The sequence below is a fragment of the Aquarana catesbeiana genome, linkage group LG02 (assembly GCF_042186555.1).
Source record: "Aquarana catesbeiana isolate 2022-GZ linkage group LG02, ASM4218655v1, whole genome shotgun sequence".
NCBI lineage: Eukaryota > Metazoa > Chordata > Amphibia > Anura > Ranidae > Aquarana > Aquarana catesbeiana.
The window spans coordinates 104,182,573-104,201,354 of NC_133325.1; the positions used below are offsets into that span (position 1 = coordinate 104,182,573).

At 42.2% G+C, this 18,782-nt stretch overlaps 2 protein-coding genes across 6 annotated transcripts in view; one reads left to right on the top strand and one right to left on the bottom strand.

The window, feature by feature from the left end:
* DCLK1 (doublecortin like kinase 1) overlaps positions 1–18,782 on the top strand; it is a 535,308-nt gene that overhangs the window by 192,745 nt on the left and 323,781 nt on the right. The gene's annotated exons all lie outside the window — the stretch shown is intronic.
* On the bottom strand, positions 265–727 carry LOC141129771 (histone H3-like). Its single transcript, XM_073617854.1, has one exon. The coding sequence runs from the start codon at positions 725–727 to the stop codon at positions 317–319; it is 411 nt and encodes a 136-aa protein (XP_073473955.1). The 3' UTR covers positions 265–316.

The following is an 18,782-nucleotide window of genomic DNA, read 5'->3' on the forward strand; positions in this document are numbered from 1 at the left end:
AGGGATGAATCTCGAGGGAGGTACACCAAGGAGAGAAGAAGAGCAATATAGCGTAATCCTGCTTTCACCTTTTATTAAAAATATTAAAATCGCACTTACACTCAGATGGATAAACAAAAGCACATAAAGCCAGCCGGCTGGAAGCGAACGCCCGTCCTGCAGACGGTAGATGCAGCACGTCAGCACGCCCGACGTACGTTTTGTCACACTCTGACGTCGTCTGGGGCACTTTTTTTTTTTTTTTTTTTTTCTTGTGGCTCTGAGAAGAGCCTTTATGTTGTGTGGGAGGTGATGAGGATGTTGGTCGGGGGGTGTATTAGGCCCTCTCTCCGCGGATGCGGCGTGCCAGCTGGATGTCTTTGGGCATGATGGTGACCCTCTTGGCATGGATGGCGCAGAGGTTGGTGTCCTCGAAGAGTCCTACGAGATAAGCCTCGGAGGCTTCCTGCAGAGCCATGACGGCGGAGCTCTGGAAGCGCAGGTCGGTCTTGAAGTCCTGGGCGATCTCTCGGATGAGGCGCTGGAAGGGCAGCTTGCGGATGAGCAGCTCGGTGGATTTCTGGTAGCGGCGGATCTCTCGGAGAGCCACGGTGCGGGGCCTGTAGCGGTGAGGCTTCTTGACTCCGCCAGTGGCCGGGGCGCTCTTGCGGGCGGCTTTGGTGGCCAGCTGCTTGCGGGGAGCTTTCCCTCCGGTGGACTTACGAGCGGTCTGCTTGGTTCTTGCCATGGCTGATCAATGCTTCCAATCCTTTCATACTTATACGACTTGTCCCACGATTTTGTACTGCAAAATCGCATGACAAGTCATTCTCCATGATTTTCAATGACTACCATTCATATTGGCACGACTTTAAGTCGTGCCGACTTCAAAGTAGTCCCTGCTCTACTTTGGTCCAACTTCCATGGGATTTGATGTTCATAGACCTCAATGTTAAACCCTCAAGTAGCATGCAAATCGTACCTGAATAATCTAGACACGATTTCAGTACGACTTTGTAAGCACCAGCTGTAAGCACAAGCAGCTTCATATGTCACTCATAGTGTGAGGGTCAAAGCATTTGTAAACCCCAACCCTGTAAAGTCGTACAAAGTAGTATTGATCCCAAATCGCGGTAAAATCTCACCCGTGAAATCGCAGTAAAACCACGCGACTTTGAAGTCGCACAAGTGTGAAAGGGGCCTTACCTAGGTGGATGATGCATCTATCCCCTGCTGGCTCTAACACTGAGAACTGGGCGATCAAACACCACCATTCACTCAGTTCTCTGGGCTCCCTGGAGTACTGGGCTGTGGAGGCAGAGCTGGCCCAAGACATTGTGCTGCCTGGGTCCAAGAATGAAATGCTGCCCCCCCACCCCCCAAAAAATTCCGCCCACCAAAAGGCCCCCACATCCATTATTTTATATCATGATAATTAAAACTAAAATTAAATTTATCAGGAATTTATCAGAAAGTCAGATTTACATGCAACAGCACCTTGTCTACTGTATATGCAAAATTATATGACCTACCATTATGTTCAATTCCAAATGGCAGGCTAGGGTAGTATAGGGGCAGGCTAGGGTAGTATAGAGGCAGGCTAGGTGAGTATATAGACAGGCTAGGGCAGTATAGGGGCAGGCTGAGGTAGTATATAGACAGCCCAGGGTAGTATATGGACAGGCTAGGGCAGTAGAGGGCAGGCTGGGGTATTATATAGACAGGCTATGGCAGTAAAGGGGTGGGCTAGGGTAGTATAGGGGCAGGCAGAGCAGCCCGGTGGGCAGTTGTCATGATGACACACAAAACTGCTGGAAAAAAATCTTGGTCATCAATTTGCTGGGTAAATAGAAGAGAAGGAGAGGCAGCCGTGGTTCAGTATGCTGCCCCTCTTAGAGTGCTGGACCCACTGGGACCTATGGTAGGACCGGCACTGTATGGGGGGGATGGGAGCAGCTGTCTCAAGCCCTCAGTGGCTCGCTGCGAGGCTGAGCCTGGTTTTGGTCCAGGCATGTAGATGGATCCTGACTTCATTGTCGTGATCTTGCCCGAGCCTGGACCGACACTGTGACGTTGGGTCACAGGAGTGCAGAACGAACTGCTCTTCTGTGCTCCACAGAGGAAGTACAGCCAAATGAGCTTTGGTTGTACTTCTCCTTTTAAGGCTCAGTAAATAAGCTTTAAAACAAGACCTCACTGAACTGTGTAGCTGTTGGTAATGTGGAGAAATCCACCCTCAAAGTTCAACAGAAAAACAATGATGTGGTTGAAGTTAGGTGTCAGCACTCTGTTCTCTCCTCTCTTCCTGTACTCTGGATTTATATTAGTCTAGCACTGCCCCTGAAGGAGCCGCTTGGTAATTTGGTTTCTCTGTTCCGTCCCTCGATTCGAAGAACAACCTCAGTCTTTCTAGCACACCTGGTTGACTGAAAGGTACTGCAAGCACTTTTAGGAATACCTTTAACTTGACTGTGAATTAGTATCAGGAATTAGACACAAGACTTGTGACAGAAAGCAAAATATGGTCAATGAGTACTTAAAGTGGAACTACACTGCAACTGAGCACCACAAACCAAAGACACTACCTAATACATGTTTAATATTCAAAGCAAATGTATCCATCCATTCATGTCTTCATGCTTTATTTTGCTGAGAAATCACTTTAACCCCCCCCCCCCCCCCCCAGCACTTCTGGCCATCTTGCCCATCTTGACTAAGGACAGATGATTCATGTAGCATTTATAGTACTTCCTGGAATCCTTCTGCCCTTAGCTCAGATAAGTGGGCAGGAGGGTGTGCTTAGCTGAGAAAACCCCTCCTCCCCTTCTGAAGACTCCTGGGATGTATGACTTCATTTTCCTAGGCCTGGAAACCAGAAAGTAACTGAAGAAATATTATTAAAAAAGTTTAAAACAGGTAAATATGATATACTTTCCTATGTACTAATGCTAGCAGCATAAGGATGAAAAATAGTCAATGTTGATTGAGAGAGCGAAGTTTCACTTTAATGAATGAAGGGTTGGCAACTGATTGATGGTGAAGGGTTGTGGTTGGTTTTGGATTTTTTTGCCTAACCCTTTCACCCACCTCCTCTCCTCTACATCTCATTTTTATAGACTTCATCATCTCCATCCTCTCGCTGTGTATGACCGGTCACTTTTGAGGTTTTCATTCAGTCTTGGCCTTTTATTTTTGACATGCATATTTTTGTTTGTTTTGTTCATTTTTATTTTATATGTTTTTCTTTTATGTAGCAAAAAATAAAAATCTCAGTGGTTATTAAATACCACCAAAGAAAAACTTTATCTGTCTACAAAAAAATGATAAACATTAATTTTAGAACAATATTGCAGAACTGATACTCGCTGGCCGGGATAGTGTACTGGGCAGGAATCCCAGGCTATGCTATTCATTCACAAAAAGACAAACATAAACCAAAACATAGCTTTTGACAGGTTGTTTAACCCTGACCCCCCCCCCCCCCCCCAAACAAATCAAAGTAAATCAACCATCAATCATTTTGTCCAGCAATGCAGATCCACATCAAAGGTAAGATCACTCTCCACCAGGGGATTCCTAGGCTGTTGGCTGAGCTGAGCATACGTTGGATCGTTTTAACACTATGCGGAGCATGTGATCTTCTCTTTTTGGGTACTAACCTGCAGACACAGATCCTCTTGTTTGGTGGGTGTTGCGGAGGAATCCCCTGGTGGAGAGTGATCTTACCTTTTGAAGTGTGACATCTGAAGAGCATCGGTGACCCATATGGATTGTGATTAGAAGCACAACTTTGACTCTTATTTTTTGAGAGTTATTGAAGTTTGGTAAGCAGATTTTAAGAGTCATATTAGTGGTGGAGCACTGTGAAGAGGTGCTTTGTCTGGAACAAACAAGAGACCTTTGTTTATTTGGGCACTGTTCTTTTTTTATTTGGACAGTACTTTGTATCATGTTTTTCTTAGTAGTGCAACACATTTTGTACATATTAGTTTTTGGACTGTGAAGAATATATCAGGGTGCTAGCAGCTTTTTCTACTTATATTGTTACCTTTTCTGGTTATTATTCCTAGTGCTATGTGTTTGTTTCCTATACATTTACCTACTTAAACACTTCAATACTGGGCACTTTTACCCCCTTCCTGCCCAGGACACTTTTCAGCTTTCAGCGCTGTCACATCTTTGAATGACAATTGCGTGGTCATGCAACACTGTACCCCTACTATTTTTTTTTTTTTTTCATTTTGTTCGCACAACTAGAGCTTTCTTTTGGTGGTATTTATTCACCACTGGTTTTTTTTTGCTAAATAAATGAAAAAAGACAGAACATTTTGGGAAAAAAAAAAGTTTTTCATTGTTTCTGAAAATTTTTGCAAATACACAATCTTTATTTATGAATTTAGGCCAAAATGTATTCTGTAATATTTATTTGGTGAAAATAACCTACATCAGTGTATATTATTTAGTCTGTGGGAAAGTTATAGAGTCCACAAACTATGGTATATACAGTGCCTTGAAGTGTTCATACCCCTTGAAATTTTCTACATTTTGTCCTGTTACAACCAAAAACGTAAATGTATTTTATTGGGATTTTATGTGATAGACCAACACAAAATGGCACATAATTGTAAAGTGGAAGGAAAATGATTATTGGTTTTTAATTTTTTTTACAAATAAATATTTCAAAAGTGTGGGGTGCATTTGTATTCAGCCCCCTTTACTCTGATACCCCTAACTAAAATCTAGTGGAACTAATTGCCTTCAGAAGTCACCTAATTAGTAAATAGAGTCCACCTGTGTGTAATTTAATCTCTGTATAAATACAGCTGTTCTGTGAAGCCCTCAGAGGTTTGTTAGAAAACCTTAGTGAAAAAACAGCATTATGAAGGCCATGGAACATACCAGACAGGTCAGGGATAAAATTGTGGAGAAGTTTAAAGCAAGGTTGGGTTATAAAAAAATATCCCAAGCTTTGAACATCTCACAAAGCACTGTTCAATCAATCATCCAAAAATGGAAAGAGTATGGCACAACTGCAAACCTATCAGGACATGGCTGTCCACCTAAACTGACAGGCCAGGCAAGGAGAGCATTAATCAGAGGAGCAGCCAAGAGGCCCATGGTAACTCTGGAGGAGCTTCTGAGATCCACAGCTTAGGTGGGAGAATCTGTCCACATGACAACTATTAGTCGTGGACTCCACAAATCTGGCCTTTATGGAAGAGTGGCAAGAAGAAAGCCATTGTTGAAAGAAAACAATAAGAAGACCCATTTGCAGTTTGCAAGAAGCCATGTGGGGGACACAGCAAACATGTGAAAGAAGGTACTCTGGTCAGATTAGACCAAATTGAACTCTTTGGCCTAAAAGGAAAACGCTATGTGTGGTGGAAAACTAACACTGCACATCACCCTGAACACACCATCCCCACCGTGAAACATGGTGGTGGAAGGATCATGTTGTGGGGATGCTTTTCTTCAGCAGGGACAGGGAAGCTGGTCAGAGTTGATGGGAAGATGGATGGAGCCAAATACAGGGCAATCTTAGAAGAAAACCTGTTAGAGTCTGCAAAAGACTTGAGACTGGGGTGGAGGTTCACCTTCCAGCAGGACAACGACCCTAAACATACAGCCAGAGCTACGATGGAGTGGTTAATATCAAATCATATTCATGTGTTAGAATGTCCCAGTCAAAGTCCAGACCTAAATCCAATTCAGAATGTGTGGCAAGACTTGAAAATTGCTGTTCACAGACACTCTCCATCCAATCTGACAGAGCTTGAGCTATTTTGCAAAGAAGAATGGGCAAAAATGTCACTCTCTAGATGTGAAAAGCTGGTAGAGACATCCCCAAAAAGACTTGCAGCTGTAATTGCAGTGAAAGGTGGTTCTACAAAGTATTGATTCGGGGAGCTGAATACAAATACATGCCACACTTTTCACATATTTATTTGTAAAAAAGAATTGAAAACTGTTTATCATTTTCCTTCCACTTCACAATTATGTGCCACTTTGTGTTGGTCTATCAAATAAAATTCCAATAAAATACATTTATGTTTTTGGTTGTAACATGACAAAATGTGGAACATTTCAAGGGGTATGAATACTTTTTCAAGGCACTGTATCTGAAAATATGATGTATTGAAGACCTCATTTCTTGAGGCCCAAAAAATGCCAGGACAGTACAAATATCCCCTAAATGACCTCTTTTTGGAAAGTAGACAATCCAAGGTATTTAGTAAGAGGTATGGCGAGTTTTTTGAAGTTGTAATTTTATTGTCATAATTTTTTTAAAAAGAAATTATATATATATATATATATATATATATATATATATATATATATATATATATATATATATATATATATTTTTTTTAAGGATAGCAATCACATTAAGCCATTATCACAGTTTTTTTAAACCTTTTTAAATCATAATGATAACAGAAATAACCCAAATGGCCCTGATAAAAAGTTTACATACCCTGGAATGCTTGGACTTGGTACAGACACAGAAGGTGGCACACACAGGTTAAAATGCAAATTAAAGGTTAATTTCCCACATTTCTGGCTTTTTAAATCACAGTTAGTGTCTGTGTATAAATAGTCAATGAGTTTGTTAGCTCTCACATGGATGCTCTAAGCAGGCTAGACACTGAGCCATGAAGAGGTAGAAAAGAACAGTCAAAAGACCTGCATAACAAGGTAATGAAACTTTACAAAGATGGAAAAAGATATAAAAAGATATGCAAAGCCTTTGAATATGCCAGTCAATACTGTTCAATTACTTAATAAGTGTCAAATTTGGGGATCTCTTGATACCAAGCCAAAGTCCGGCCCTCCACAGCAGCCACTTTTTCTCACATGGATCCTTGAAAAAATTAATTGCCATGCATTCTCTGCATTAAAGTGGAGCTCCACCCAAAAGGGGAAGCTCCACTTGTCTGCCTCCTCTCCCCCTCTGCTGCCATATTTGGCACCTTTTTGGGGAGAAGGGGGAACGGGTACCTGGTTTTGATAGGTACCTGCTCCCACTTCCTTCTCAGTTCGCCGTGGAAAACTGAGCCGGAAGTTCGTCCCCCCTCCTTCCCCCCACAGCCGGCCCATTCACAGAGCACAGCGCGATTTGTGCATGCACAGTAGGAAACCGGCAGTGAAGCCTTGTGGCACCACCAACACCCAATTCAACAATCGTCTCAGGTGAAGACACAGCTGGATGCCTGGACAGGTAAGTTCCCTAATAGTAAAAGTCAGCGGGGGGAGGGAGGGTGGTGTTGGGCAGAACTCCTCTTTAAAGTGGTACTAAACCCAGGACCCTGCATTCATTATATCTGGTCTCCCACAGTACACAGAACATGGAAATGCAATAGTTTTAGTAAATATATACTGCTAAATATATTTCCTCCTCAGCAATATATAGCACTCTTGTGACTTCTTTCAGTGTCTGGTTAAAGCTTGTAGGAGGAGTTATAATTTCCCCTTGATTGACCTATCAAGATGCAGGACCCCTGACCCTTTGTCTGGACAGTGCTGATTGGCCCTGTGCTGATCACATGCACTCTCCAAAAAAAAAAAAGAAACTCTATGGCAATATACACGAAACTGAACATGTGCAGCTTCTCCCCTAACTCTATCTTATCAGGAGCTATATTGGGGACTGTGGAAGAAGGGAAGGATCAGAGAAGACAGGATCAAACAGCCTTTTAATTCAATGCAGAGGATAACCCTTTAGGTTCCACAATGAGTATAACAAGCGTGCTTTTCTGCATATACAGACTCATTTTACTGTTGTGGGTTTAGTAACACTTAAAGGTAAAAAACCTTCCATTACCTGCCCCCCCCTCCCATCCCTAAAAATGTACCTGAGTCCTTTCACACTCTAGCGCTATTGCCGACTGCAGCATCAATGCTCTCTCTTCCTGATCTCACAAGGGACTTTGAGAGCAGCAGGAGCCGTAGGCATGTCAGTCAAATCCTGTGAGAGGGGAGCAGGGGCATGACTGAGCAGCGATGTGTGTGTTTATGGATGCACACGCCTGCACGGGTGCCCCCATATTACAGTGCTTGCTATGCAGGAAAGCAGGAGCGGAGATCACCAATTGGGGACTCCAGAGAACATAGGGGGCCACTCTGTGCAGTATCGATACACAGAGCAGGTAAGTATAACATCTTTTTTTTTATTTTGGCAAAAAAAAAACCCACTTTAATATCACTTTAACCACTTATGGACAGGTTGCCGCAGTTTTACTGTGGCGGGTAGGCTCCCCTGGGCAAAACAACGTTCCTTTACGTTGCTTCGCCTTTTGGCCACTAGGGGGCACGCGATGCGAGTGCCCGTTGGGCGCGATGACGGCCAGGCACCCACGATCACTCGTGACAGAGCGAGAACTGGGATCTGAGTGTGTAAACACCCAGATCCCGGTTCTCTCAGGGGAGAAGAGACTGATCGTGTGTTCATACTGATTGTGAACACCGATCTGTGATCTCTCCTAGTTAGTCCCCCCCCCCCCACAGTTAGAACACAGTGAGGGAACACAGTTAACCCCTTGATCGCTCCCTAGTGTGATCGCTGTATAATTGTCACTGGTCCCAAAAATGTATCAGAAGTGTCTGATGTGTCCGCCGCAATAGCGCAGTCCTGATAAAAATTGCAGATCGCCGACATTACTGGTTAAAAATATATAATAATAAAAATGCCATAAATCTATCCCCTATTTTGTAGGCGCTATAACTTTTGCGCAAACCAATCAATATACGCTTATTGCGATTTTTTTTACCAAAAATATGTAGAATACATATCGGCCTAAACTGAGGAAAAAATTTGTTTTTGTTTTTTTTTAAATGGGGATATTTATTATAGCAAAAAGTAAAATATATTGTGTTTTTTTTTTCAAAATTGTTGCTCTTCTTTTGTTTATAGCATAAAAGGTGATCAAATACCACCAAAAGAAAGCTCTATTTGTGGGAAAAAAAGGACGTCAATTTTGTTTGGGTACATGTCGCACGACCGCACAATTGTCAGTTAAAGCGCCACAGTGCCGAATCGCAAAAAAATGGCCAGGTCATTGAGCAGCCAAATCTTCCAGGCTTGAAGTGGTTAAGCTGACTGAGTGTTAAAATATGCTTTTCTTTTTTCCTATGAATATTAGCACAGGTTGTTGAAAGTAAATTATTATTTGTTTAACGTGTCTTGGCCAGTAGATGATGCTGTTGTATCGTGGAATGAGTGGGTAGTGAGTTATGTGTACTGTGTAGTCTTATCTGGTGGATGTAGTATAATAAGAAATACTGTTGTGCCATTTTATCTGGGTAGATAATGAGTACAACAGATCTATAAGATGTGTGAAAGGTAGTGTACAGGCTGATTCAAAAAAGGAGTAATGCTCACTTCATATACCCAGGACTCAGAGTCAGATCATCCACAAGGCAACCTAGGGCCCAATGGATGTCTAGGGACCCAACCACAACCTCCATGCTTGTGCATGGGATATTGCAATTTGTCAAAGCAATGCACCAGGTTGTACTTGTAGGCTAGGGGGGAATCCAGGATGAAGAACTGATCTGGGGGTCCTAGTAAATGACAGACTCAGCAATAGCATGCAATGCCAAGCTGCAGCAAGCAGAATATTAACATGCATTAAAGGGGATTTACTCAAGAAATAAAACTATAGTTCTACCGCTTTACAAAACTCTGGTTCAGCCACATCTCAAGTATGCCATCCAGTTCTGGTCACCAGTCCTCAGGAAGGATGTGCTGGAACTGAAACCTAAACCTTGTGGAGAGCCTTCCAAGAAGAGTTGAAGCTGTTATAGCTGCAAATGGTGGGCCAACTCAATATTGAACCCTATGGACTAAGACTGGGATGCCAATAAAGTTCATGTCCGTCTAAAGGCAGGCAACCCAATACTTTTGGTAAAATAGTGTACATTGTTAATGAATGGTTCAAAGTAACAAGTGCATGTTTTATGAGAAGACAGTAAGGTCCTCCCAGTCCCCAAAGAAGATGTTTGAATATTTGGGGACACAGCCAGTCCCTATTTCCGCTCCTGTTAATTGATTATCTATGCAGCCATTAAAGAGAAAACGGTTATATCCTAAAACAGATTTACAAAGGCTGGAATGTGCCGTAAAATGACTTCACAAATGAGAAGTAGGCTACAAACCTAATTTGTGATCTAGTTTATCATACAAGGTCCCATCATCTAGCCAGGAGTGTTTCCTGTAGATAATCCCTGCAATTTGTTTACAAAGTCCCCGGTGTCTGTGAGATATGAGGATAGTGTCTGCATGAAAGCTCAACCACTTACATTTTCATTCCCAGCCCAAACTGGATAATGTGATGATGGTGTCTGACTTTTTATGTGAACATGCATATAGAATGTTCTGACTGTGGGATATTTCTTGAACAAGGAAAATAAAGTGTATTGCTGGCGACACATCTTTAGGGTTGGTTCACACCACAATTTCTGCGTTCCGGATGCATTTCTGTGTTTTTGATGTGTTCCGGTGCATTTTTGTTGTGTTCTGGTGCGTTTTTCCTTTTTTTTTTTGCATTCCAGTTCAGGACTTGTGCATTCCAGTGTGTATTTTTATGTGTTTTGCCATGTTACAGATGTGTTCTATAAAAAAAATGCAACATATTTTTGTTGACTTCACTGGAACAATCTGCAATGGTGTGAACGAGGGCCATTGGAATACATAGAAAACACTGTCTATGCATTTTTGATGCAGATTAAAAAAATGCACTGTACTGGATCTGGTGTGAACCAGCCCTTAAAGAAGAGCTCCAACAAATATTATTAGAAAGGGCAGGGGAAAAGTGGAAAGTGTTACTCATTTTACTTATGGTGTACAGGAGCAGGAAGAGCCAAGTTGGTGGATTTTTGAAGCAGAGGATGTAGGGCCATACGGGGGGATTCAGTAAGGTCCTAGTGACAGTTTTCTGGCAGTATGGCCCTTTAAAATGCAAAATAACAACAAGGTCCTTGAGCGCTAAAAGCTATCAGTCATGTGTATGGGTGTCATAACCAGAACTGGAAGAAAGGTGGTATTCAGCCCGCTGCCTACAGGCTTGTTGTCACGCTCCGCTGGTAACCCCAATGGAAACCGCAAATTGTGGAGGCACACTGTGCTGACTGCTGAGATGTCTGGAGCCAGTGGCAGAAGGGAGCTAGGCTAGGCTGCAGGCGGCGAGGTGTGACACCCGCCATGAGAAGATGGTACCAGGGAGCCGAGTGAAGCCGATGAATTTGGGCGCGCTGGATGACATCAGTGCTGCGCTGGAGGCAAGGGGAACAGGGAGCCCATATGGTGTTGTGGACCGCAAGCTGCTAGGTTGCAGTGACTACATGTTCCTCTCGCCTCTGGCGCAGCACTGATGTCATCCAGCGCTCCCAAATCCATCGGCTTCGCTCGGCTCCCCGATACCATGTTCTAATGACGGGTGACACCTTGCTGCCCACAGCCTAGCCTGGCTCCCTCCTGCCACTGGCTCCAGACATTTCAGCAGTCAGCACAGTGTCCCTCCGCAATCTGCTGTTTCCATCGGGGACACCAGCGGAGTGTGGCAACAAGGCTGCAGACAGCGGGCTGAATACCACCTTTCTTCCACCGGGTTTCCATCATTCCCCACATGGCTTATGGCACCCTCCTTCCTTGTCTGACCAGAAAGCCTCTTGGATGGTGTTAACCCTTCCTCACGTAGATGTTATTGTGGTGCCGTTTCCTTTTTATAATCATCGTTATTAATTTCGGCTTTATGCTTTATGACTGTTTTCTGCAGCCTTCTTAAGTTTCTACAGCACTCTGCAGTTCTTGTTCATCTTTTCTACAGTGCAATAAATACATTTTTGATCAGCTAAAGTTTCATATTCTGGCTTTTACCAATAGTAAAAGTAGCAGTTTGGCCCTTTAAAATGGCATGCGTCAGATTCCAGAAGCCCTGTTGCCCATTTCAGTAGCTTTATCACATGTGCGGCAGATTCAGGTAGTTCTTAATAGCACCACTTTCCTACAAAGGGGTTATTGCTGCACCAACTTGAAAAAAATAATTATCTCCAGATTGTATATAACAAAACTGGAAGTAATTAGGACTAACTCCAACTTGGTGTAGAGAGATAGGCAGAGTGCCTGTCTCTATACGCTGTGTAGAATGTGGCATGTTCTTTGCTGCGGCCTCCTCCTCCCCACCTGTGACTGATTGTTAAGGAAGCTGTTGACTTCACAGCCAACAGCTCTCTAGTAGCCAAAGACGCTGACAGTGGGCGGAGTCTGATGAGGACACTAGTTCCCCATTAGGTCCGCTCTCTTCTTGTGATTGGCAACAGGCAGTGGACAGATTATATAACCAATAGCAGGCTGTCTGTTGGCTATGGTTCCACCCACTACATGCTATCAATCACAAGGGGAGCTGACCTGATGGGGAACTAGTGTCTGTAAATCCCCATGATGCTCTGCCCACCCAGCTTTAAAAATCCTCAGCACAGTGTTGTCTGTGTGACACCTGCAGTAGCAGGTGGAGCTCTGCTGCACGGACGACCAAGGGGTTGATTTACTAAAGGCAAATAGACTGTGCACTTTGCAAAGTGCAGAACTCTGCAGACTTCCATCATCCAATCATGTGTAAGCAAAAATGCTGTTTGTTTTATTTTCCTTGCATGTGATTGGGTACTCTTTGCATAGTGAAGCCTTCCTCTTTCACTAATCTCTGTAGCAACTGCACTTGCAGAGGGCCTATTCTTCTTTAGTAAATCAACCCCTGAGTGTCTGTATGGACACTCTAGTCTCAGTGAGGCTCCACACATGGTGCATGTTTACAACAGGTACATGATTTTATCACCTACACTAACATTTGTGGAGACACTTGGAGTGGTCTAGTATTGAATAGGTGGACCTTGCATTTGTTTGTAAGGTCTGCTTTAACTGACTGGAAAGAGTGAAAATTAATGTCAAAAACTCTTATTTGGCCCTAGATAATAAATAAAATGTATACAAAAATAAAATAAAATTTCCTAATACTGAACAGTTGAAAGTTTGTCGTTGGTAATCTTTATTACACATTATCTCTCATTAGGCTGTAGAGCTAGCTGACAAGGCAGATAATGTGAGGGAGCATCTGGAAAACACCAGTTGCATGTAGATAAATGGCAAGCCCCTAGTGAAGCACACTGTGCCCTTGCAGAATGGGTCAGGAGAAGTAATTGAACTACATGCTTGATATGATCTGCTGTTAAGGATTTTACAATTGAAGTTCTTATTTAGTTCAGCATGGAGGTATCCAGGAGGTGTTCATATTATTATTTCTCCTGACTCACCACTTATACAGATAACAGTGATGCTTGCTGATGCATTCTTCTGGCCTCGTCATCCCACCAAAGAAAATGACTAAGTCCCTTTGGGTTCCATTTTCCCTTAGCTAACTTAGAAAAGTAATTGGCAGGATTGGATAAATGTAAAATATCTCTATCTCTAGTTTCTACACAGGTGGGGTCATTTTACATAAGTACACTTGAATGACATTATTGTGGCTGTTTCTATAGATTAAGAATGCAACCTACTGCCTAGCTCTTGTCTGCTTCTTTCTAATTTTGCTGCTCCTCTTAAAGTGAATATTTCCTTTGCCCATACAGGACAAAAAAAGAGGGTCACTTAACACCTCCTTACCAGCAGCAAGCACATACTCTTTCCTATCTCCTAAGCGGCTTCTTTTAGCTTCATGAACTGGGAAACTTAATAGTCAGCTAAAAACCATCAGTTTACTAGGAACTATGGTCTCCTTCTAGGCCTCATGTGATAGAACTGTTCTGGGTATATTATTTTCCTTCAGAATGAATGGAGTGCCGCGGGAACGAGTCAAGGTGGTGGACCATACTGCTAGAGAGAATGGGCAGGGTGGGGTGTTAAGTGACTCTTTTACTTTGCACTGCATAGTCAAAGGAAAATGGTCGCTTGAGTTTCAAGTTGAGGAAAGTGGAAAAATAACGCTGGACCCATGTTGATGTAAATGATCTGGTTCCTGGTCAGGCAGCTTCTACGCCCCAGAGGATTTCCACAGTCTTCTTGGCTTGGCTTGGCCTGTAGTGTAATTTAACAAACATTGAAGCACTACACCACTGCTAAAGGCTCCAGATCCAGTTTTATTCCAATAAAAAAACAGAAGAACATCTCCATAAAAAATAAGGACAACTCCATATTAATCTAATATCTATACAATATATTATATTGATTGATATGGAGATGTCCTTTTTTTCTAGCCCTGTGGAAGGGAGAATTATTGGCCCCCCAAAACAAATTGTATACTTTTTGGATTGTCCTGACTTTTATTAGAATAAGCTATGTCTGCACCTTGTAGCAATGGTGTGGCACTTCCATTTCCATTTTCGTTACTTGGGTTTCAAGGTCTTAGTTAATGCCGCGTACACACGGTCGGACTTTTTAGCTACAAAAGTCCGACAGCCCGTCCGACAGACTTTCGACAGACTTATGGCGGACTTGCAACAGAATTTCTAACGACCGGACTTGCCTACACACAATCACACCAAAGTCCGACGGATTAGTACGTGATGACGTACACCGGACTAAAATAAGAAAGTTCATAGCTAGTAGCCAATAGCTGCCCTAGCGTCGGTTTTTGTCCGTCGGACTAGCATACAGACGAGCGGATTTCTGGGTCCAGCGGAGTTACGACGTAAAGATTTGAAGCATGTTCCAAATCTAAAGTCTGTCAGATTTGCGAATGGAAAAGTCAGCTGAAGGTCCGGTGAAGCCCACACATGATCGGATTGTCCACCGGATTTGGTCCGTCGGCGTCCGTCGGACAAGTCCGGTCGAAAAGTCCGACCGTGTGTACGCGGCATTAGAATGCAAACGACATGAAAGAAAAATAAAAAGGAATAATAACAACAACAAAAAAAATCTTATCTTTAATACATAGGTAAAAGCATTCTAAAATCTGAAAAGTAATAGGTCACAACAGATTAAAGTGAAACTTGACCCAAAAGAGGAAGTTCTGCTTTCCTTCTCCACCCCCCATCATTTTTAGATACCTTTTTTGAGGGGGGGAGCAGGTACCTGGTCTTGACAGAACTCTAAGATACTAGTCAGGTTTTAAGAATCCTCTGCAAAAGAAGTGTCATTATAGGTGAGATACTCTGTAAGGGTTAATAGCTTCTGAAAGGATGCAGACATTGCAGCTTTTCTCATCAGATTGCGCATCAGCTGATTAAAATGAATTAGTCACTTGCATTAAAAATCAGTATCCTAAGGACAAACAGCTATTTCTTCAGAGCATAAACAGGTAGAAACCTGCAACAATGTTTGTTAATATCCCTGCAATGTAAATTGAACACCCAGAGGGCAGTGTTTTGTTTTTTTTTCTTAACAAAAGTGGAGTTACTTTTTAACCAAAGCACTCCGCTAAACATGGCCTGGGCATTTAGGCTACAATGATCTCTGGTCATGAAAGAGTTAAAGTCATTGCCATTGTATAAGAAATTATATTATTGTATGAAAACTGGAGCAGACACAATTCAATGTTTTGCCCATATCAACTATCTAGGTTCTATTTACTCACATCAGGTAGGAGGATTTACTAATTATTTGCTATAGGAACATCGCAATTTTTTTTTTCTTGCACTCCGTGCTCTTACTGCCTTCATCCTGAGGATTAGGTAACACTTTCCTCACCTGAAGTGTTGAAAACGGGGGCAGCTGCTTAGCCTTCACGTCATTGTCACAAGCTCCTTAGTAACAAATTGTAGCAGAAGATTGGCCTAGAATAATTATTCTTGCCTTGTTATAAAAATCTCCTTTAATCAGTCATTACAATAGCAGTGGAAGATGTTACACCTAGAAACAGCTAATGTGTTTGTTCTGTAAGTACAGGATGTTTTCTTCTTTTCGCATCTAATTTTTTTTTTTTTTTGAGGGAAATTTATCGAGGTCACTTTTTAAAGGAAACAAATTTATTATGATGTTGTCTATTCCAGTGACATGGTTTGAGCATCATCATGATGTAACTGTTTCCATGGAGACCCTATTCCGACGGAAAGGAATGAATTCTGTTGAGTTCTGACTGCACTGAAAAAAGCAGGTGGCTTTTGTATACAGCCCTCGTAAGACCACCGGAAACTGGGCAGGGAGGAAGTACTTATATGGAATCCATATAAGAATGACCGAGCATACAAATCTCTGTTATTGAAGTCACACTCCATTCATGGACACAAATGCAGCGAGCAACAAGGTGCAAATATCTAATGAAAGAATTCACTTTATTCATTTTCTTAGCAGTCAGGATAGCAATAGCTAATTCATGGAGGTTCTAGTCTATTCAGTTTTCACTGATAAATTCAAAGTTATCATGGATAATGATAAGAGAAAAATGATTGTTTACAATGGAAGATTTACCTTTATTCAAAGAAATATTGGACCCCTGGATACGTTAGCTTTCAGGAGAGATAGTATAGAGTGATAGACGGAACTCTCGGGAGGGATAAAAAGATGGGATACATCTCTTGAATACCCCCCATTTTCCTTTTCTTCTTCCCTCTTCCTCCTAGTTAATACCTAGTTTATCCCCTTTATTCGTGTTTATGGTACCAGTTCATGTGTGCAGCAGCTCACATTAGCATTGTCATGGTAATTGCAAACCCTTTTGATTTACAGGTCTCAGTTTTCGTCATCTTATTTCATTTTGAGTACATAAGAAATGGTTCAGTCTAATCATGTTGTTTCAGAATATGTGCCACTCAAACATTTAGGGAGCCTTGTCACAAGGGTTTGAAAATCTACTGGGTAAAAGCACATGACATGTTGTGTATGTTGTACACCCATTAAAAAAAAAAAATTATTGGAAAAGAATTCACTTGTACAGTTGGCATATATTAACATCTTTATGTCTGGGTGATATTATATATCTTTGTGCACCTTAACCACTTCAGCCCCGGAAGGATTTACCCCCTTCCTGACCAGTGCGTTTTTTCTGTTTCGGCACTGCGTCACTTTAATTGACAAGTGCGCGGTCGTGCGACGTGGCTCCCAAACAATATTGACATCCTTTTTTCCCCCACAAATAGAGCTTTCTTTTGGTGGTATTTGATCACCTCTGCAATTTTTATTTTTTGCGCTATAAACAAAATAAGAGCGACAATTTTGAAAAAAACGCATTATTTTTTACATTTTGCTATAATAAATATCCCCCCCAAAAAATATATAAAAATTTTTTTTCCCTCAATTTAGGTCGATATGTAATCTTCTACATTATTTTTGGTAAAAAAAAATCGCAATAAGCGTTTATTGATTGGTTTGCGCAAAAGTTATAGCGTTTACAAAATAGGGGATAGTTTTATGGCATTTTTATTAATAAGTTTTTTTTTACTAATAATGGCGGCGATCAGCGATTTTTATTGTGACCGCGACATTATGGCGGACATGTCGGACATTTTTGACACATTTTTGGTACCATTGTCATTTATACAGCAATCAGTGCTATAAAAATGCACTGATTCCTGTGTAAATGACACTGGCAGTGAAGTGGTTAACCACTAGGGGGTGGGGAGGGGTTAAGTCAGTACTAGGGATGTGTTCTAACTCTAGGTAGGATGGGCTCTGTGTGACACGTCACTGATCTCTGCTCCCAATGACAGGGAGCAGAGATCAGTGACACTGTCACTAGGCAGAATGGGGAGATGCTGTTTACATTAGCATCTCCCCGTTCGTCCTCTCCGTGAGGCGATCACGGGTATCCCCGCGGCGGTCGAGTCCGCGGGACCCGCGACCCGATTCACGGAGCTCGCGGCAGGCACGTGGCAAATTCAAAGTAACGTACGTGTATGTTACTTTGCGCAGCCGTGCCATTCTGCCAACGTATATCTACAGGAGGCGGTCGGCAAGTGGTTAAAGTGTTACTAAACCCACAACAGTAAAAACAGTCTGTGTATACAGTAAACAATGCTTGTTATACTCACTGTGGAATCTAAGGGGTTAATCCTCTGCATTGTGTAAAAAGGCTTTTTTGATCTTGTATGCACAGATCCTCCTTTTCTTCCACTGACTCCAAAAAAGGTCAGGATAAAACTGTTACTGGAGTCAGGCTGCACATGCTCAGTTTTGTGTGTATTGCTAGAGAGCTTTTTTTTCATGGGAGAGTGCATGCAGCACAGGGCCAATCAGCACTGCCCAGACAGGGCCAGGGGTCCTGGATCCTGATAGAAGAGCCAGTGCAGTGTGAAAACTCCTACTGCAAGCTTTAACCAGGCACTGATAGAATTCACAAGACTGCTATATACTGCTGACAAGAAAAGGTATTTGGCAGTTTATATTTGCTAAAATAATTGCATTTCCATGTTCTGTGTACTGTGGGAGACCATATATAGTGAATGCAGGGTCCTTGGTTTAGTAACACATTAATGCTTAAAGGCTAAGTTCACCCTTTTTTTCTTCTAAATTCTAGCTCCCCTATATACCAGTATAGCATTCATGTACTTTTTTTGCAAAAATATCAAAGCTTTCCATAAAATCGACAGACACGTACCTTACTGTCTTCCATCCGTGATTCCAAATGTATCTATTGCTTCTGTCTTGCATCCTTACAGACTTTAGGTCATGACACAGGAAGGAGTTGACCAGCTGACCTCATTAGCACACACCCTGCATCATCCACCCTCCCACTCCCAGCTGCATGTTTTTTAAATGAAATGCAATCAATCCGTGATCACCCTTCTCACTAAATACACAATCAGATTGTATAGTTTATGGCCATCTTTATACAAGTACATAGAAGGGAGTGGACAGAAACACTCAGCTGTCAAGCCCC

Coding starts and splice junctions, on each gene's coding strand:
- LOC141129771 (XM_073617854.1), bottom strand. CDS start 727: ATGGCAAGAACCAAGCAGACCGCTCGTAAGTCCACCGGAGGGAAAGCT.